At 40.7% G+C, this 5000-nt stretch overlaps 1 protein-coding gene across 3 annotated transcripts in view; it reads left to right on the forward strand.

Moving 5' to 3' along the window:
• The window catches only part of LOC138060686 (transient receptor potential cation channel subfamily A member 1-like), a 41865-nt gene that overhangs the window by 29576 nt on the left and 7289 nt on the right, over positions 1-5000 (forward strand). For all 3 annotated transcript variants that reach the window (XM_068906529.1, XM_068906528.1, XM_068906527.1), the window contains exons 19-22: positions 914-994; positions 2860-2930; positions 3783-3900; positions 4451-4552. In XM_068906529.1, coding sequence (XP_068762630.1) covers positions 914-994; positions 2860-2930; positions 3783-3900; positions 4451-4552 — 372 coding nt within the window. The remainder of the gene's footprint in view (positions 1-913; positions 995-2859; positions 2931-3782; positions 3901-4450; positions 4553-5000) is intronic.

The following is a 5000-nucleotide window of genomic DNA, read 5'->3' on the forward strand; positions in this document are numbered from 1 at the left end:
GAACTGGAAAGAATTCTCTTTGAGTGTGAGTCTTAGCATATATTTCTTTGACATAGGTTGTGGGGATTGGAGGGTTATTTTTGTGAAAGCTTTCGTATCCTTTGCATCCTGTAGCGATTCCCTCTTCCTGTGGAATATTTATATATAGACTTGTGAAGTCCATCGATACAAGGAAAGTTCGTTTTCCTATCTTCGTCTCTTCAATGAAATTGATGAATCTGTAGAGTCCTTAAGTCATTTGTAGTGTGCATTTCCTGCCGGAAAAGTTGAAGACATAATGGACTGCTTTGTCTCCATTTATGGTGATGTATGTGTCCTGAATGCAGCTAGAAAAATTGGCGCTTGTGCTATGTGAAAATGTGTTGACCAAAACGTTGAAGTATTCAAAAATATTAAAATGCCAATCACACTTCTGAAAGTAATACTGCAGGTTTAGGCAAGGAGTTTTTTGTCCCCTTTATGTGGGGGATTATCCTCATTTTGGTAGGGATTAGACCCAAAAATATGTCCCCTGTATGTAGGGCATTATCCTTATTTGGTTTTGCTTTGTGGCTAATGTCCCATGTTTCCCCGGGGTGGGGGTTTACAGTGACAGGTGCATTACGGTTACTCCGGCGAACTAGCACAAATGGTTCTGGACCTTCTGCTTTTATGGAAACAAAAGAGGAATGAGTTGTATACCATTTATTTGGAAACTTTTGACTCAGGAGGCAGACAAATGGGACGGTAAACTCCCTAGGGATAGGGCCTGGTCCTAGTCACGCAAACAAATTGGTACATGATTTCTTTTGTTTCGGTATAAGAACAAGGAATACCTCGAAAGATCATTTTAGTTATTTTAGAAAGGCCACCGGAAGAAAATCTCACGAAATCTCATTTCAGTTTTAGTAAAGGGCTCGTTCGTTTTCCTCAGATCACGCACGATTTCAGTTTCATTTTCCCAAAAGTCGGCGAGGATACAGATTTTAACAAAAAGAGATACTGCGGAGCCAAGGTTGGTACCGTATTTAAGTTTTATTGTGAATTTGAACACGTGGAAGTTTTAATTATGCCAGAGAGGAAGGTTAAAAGTGGGGCCGGAAGGTGTTGTGGATTATCACCATTGGCTACCCAAGTTCAAACTGATGCTTCATTCTGATGCTTCATTATGCGACATCGTGAGGAGTTTTTATCCAGTTTTAATCCAGAGAATAAAAGTAGAATGTTTCTTAGTGATCAACTGAAATGGTCCTGCTAACCTCATGTGATTGCCTAATCTTGAAAATTTGGTTTTATTATGCGAGTTGATAATTGCACAGGGACTGATCTACTAGGGGGAGGATGCAGGAGGTGCGCTTCCCCCCCCCCCCCCCTCCCGGCGGAGATGACCTGTGGCTTTTTAATACAACTGGTATTCTGGAAGATAAAAAACGTTACCAGTCAGGTACCCCATCCCTTAGAAGTGCATCCCCTCCTAAGAAAAATTATGTATCCGCCCCTGCGATAAATTAACCACTGTAAGAAAGAGGTTTGAGCTGGTGTTGAACTGAAGCGTTGGCCCTTCGTCAGAGAGAACGGGCTAACGTTGTTCTGACGAAGGGCTAACGCTTGAAACGTCAGCTGAAGAATCTTTCTTGAGGTGGGTATTTAGTGAGTGCGGACCTGGATGGTACAGTGGTGAGAGCACTAGCCTCCCACCAATGTGGCCCGGGTTCGATTCATTCAGTGTCATATGTGGGTTGAGTTTGTTGGCTTTTTACCCTGCACTGAGAGGCTTTTTTTCCGGGTACTCCGGTTTTCCCCTCTCCTCAAAAACCAACATTTCATTCATTTCATTTGAATTGCGTTAATTTGTTGATTTTAGTTTACAGTGTCCCCAATTGGTGCTCCAGCGCTAGAAGACTAGACGCTTAAATAAAAGTTACTTTCCTTTGTCAATGCATTTGATAAAACCAATTTTTTTGTGCTTCCCTCCCAATGACGCAGCACCACAATTTCTTTAAAAACTAACCGTCTTATTAGCTAACCCGATCCTGCACCCTGCCTTGCCCTACCTTGCCCCTCCCTCTCCTATTGTCCTAAAAGACGTCAATGAAAAGTGTCGATCTCTCTCATTTGGCCCTGGCCCATCAGTTTTCTGTATTATCTAAATTTAGAATAAAAGGTCCCGCCAAATAATGACCAATCCGATTGGGCCTAATGACCGCCAACTCTCCTGATTGGTCCGCAACCAACTAGCCGCACGAGGGATGCTCGTGCTAAGCGGAACGCAGTGCCGCTACGTCAGTGTTGTTCCGGCAAAAACACAGCAGCAGCGATTCTAAAAATAGATAATAGAGACCTTAAGATTGTAAGACGACGCCGAGAAAAAGTACGAGTTTTGAATGCCCATTTTTAGCGAAATACTCCGTACCGTACGATTAATCCTACTCTTTGTTAGATAGATAGATAGATAGATAGATAGATAGATAGATAGATAGATAGATAGATAGATAGATATTTGTTTATTTCGACCCAATGACAGTCGTGACTGAATTGCTGGGTCGGCAGCAATAGGTAGCAGTATAGGTTGTTCAGTTATTCATATTGCTGGTAACTAAGCCTAGCTTTTTGCTGACCAAAAAATGCCAAAACTGCTACCGCTTTGTTGACTTGTTTGACACGACGACATTTCTGCAAAACCTTGTACTAATATAATGACGGTATCACGTTTTTTCCGCCAAAATGACGCTGGTTTGCGCGCGCTCACTGTTGTTCTATGAGAAAATCTCTGCTCGTAGTTGTTTTCGTTCGTCCTATTACCGGAAACTGATGGGCCTCATTCCACCGTAGATCGAGACTTCTGGTTTATGAACTTCTGATCTTGGGTATTTGTTTTAGACTATGTTGGATTCTAATCGTGAGGAGCTATTGTTTCATCCTCTCACAAGACAGCTTGTGCGAATGAAGTGGTAAGTATATACAGATCGAGAATACTGTCCAATCGTTTGTAGCAGACAAATTAAAAAGTGAAGGTATGAAAATCACGGAAGAAAATGAATGATCTTATTTTTAATTGGCTTTTTAATTATCATAATTAAGTGAAGGAAGATAGAGTGGATGAGTTTAGTAGTCACAGGGCGTCTTTAAGATGACACTAGGGAGCTTACGAAACGAGGACGACGACGGATATGAGGACTTCATTTAAAAATACGAGTTCGCGTTATTTATATCACTACGAAACTATTTCATGTCGTTTCGCGTTAAAAATGTGTAGTAACTGGTGAGGAATTAAACTGGTACGAGTGGGTTGGAAGCGTAGAGAGAGAACTGAAAATTCATCGTCATGTGCTAACGTCCTCCACAAAACCTTGAATTTGGTCATTTCACGTCGTCATTTAGGAGATGACAGCAAAGAAATGTACCAAATGTAAAACGCACGTGCAGAGCGTGCAGAGCCATTGTTTTTCTCACTAAACCTATTGTTTTGTAGCGTCGTCTTTGCCGTCGGCGTCGTCGTTTCGTAAGCTCCCTACTGAATGACTGACGTTTCGACAACCTGAACGGAAGTCATCGGCTTCAGAAGTCAAAGCGGAAGTCACTTTCACTCACACGCACGATCGTTCACACATCACGATCGAACTTCACTTAATCATGATATGACTCTTTGGTTCAAACCATTTACAATTTTGTTTTGCTATATTGCTCGTAAGACTCTGTTTCCGTAAGTATCCCAATTCAGTTATGATTTGATCGCCTTCACGTTTCAGGTTGCAGTCCCGAAATTGATTTCCGTTTTTTTTACCTTTGTCAAATCTACATAGGAAGCGAATTGGTCTGACTGTGTTTTTCTTGGGAGCCATCTTGTACGCTTTATTCCTTGCCATGTTCTCACATTATCTCTACTGTTCTCGTGCCTTCATGGAAAAGATTCCTTTTTCGGTGAGTTGGTTAAGCTTGATCTGACCGAAATTCAACAATTAATTATTGTTCTCACCAGTGAACATTGTCAACTCTGCTATCAGTATTATCATTTTTATTGTCAAACTATTTGTCATTATCCACATCTCATCATCGTCATTATCGTTAAAACAATTACCACTATTTTGAGTGTTACGTACAAAAGGTGCTACTTCTTTTTCAGCGTCCTTATTCAGTGATTTTATTTGACTTGATCTGCCTTAATTTCATGTGATATGGTTTACTCAACTAATTAATAATCTTGTTGTTTTTTTAAATTGTTATTAGTGTAAAGACCCAAGACCCCCTCCACCTTATTTTCTTTTAAACAAGTAATATGAAGTGGATCACAGAATCTCTGCGTTGTTGACATTCAAGATTATCTCAATCCCAACTGAGGGAGGGGACGGGGGCTGGTTGGTGAGCCCCTTCAAGGATGTAAACGAGTGAAGCGAAAAGCTGCATTATGCCTGCATACGTCTCAAGTACAAATTTGAATTTTATTGTTCTCTCCTGTTTGTTACTTGTTCAGGAAAGCCATTGCGACAAAGATCTTCTAAAGCCTCAAGAATACATTATTGTTATTTTCTGTTTTGTTAATCTTCTCTTCGAAGCTTACCAGCTATACAGCGAGGTTTGTATGAAAAGAGCTTTTTTCACTTGCGGATAGAAATCAATGAATCAATCAATTTATTAAAGTCATTGCGTTGGATTGAGGTTGCCTCAGTATCCGAGCCAGGGGCTCATGTATAAAACGCATGACAAAAACAGAAACAGACGACCTGTAATGACTTAAAATCCACAAATGCACGCAGTACATCCTCACCCTTAGTAAATAAAGCCTTTTGTTATGCATGATTGTCATAAACTTCACAACATTCTCTCGTTAATTTAAAAGTCATCTACCTATCTATTCCTAGATAGTGTTAGAGTTAGGGTTATTCTTAATTTGCGGTTTTCGTAACTGCTGATCCCTACTCGACGTTTACGGGGAGATTGATACTGAAGCCGAGGCGAAGATTGAGGCACACTTAGTGACCCTTATTCCAAGTCGGCGTACATCAGTAACCCCCATTTCTGGA

Source organism: Montipora capricornis, chromosome 8 (assembly GCF_036669925.1).
Source record: "Montipora capricornis isolate CH-2021 chromosome 8, ASM3666992v2, whole genome shotgun sequence".
NCBI classification, from domain to species: Eukaryota; Metazoa; Cnidaria; class Anthozoa; order Scleractinia; family Acroporidae; genus Montipora; species Montipora capricornis.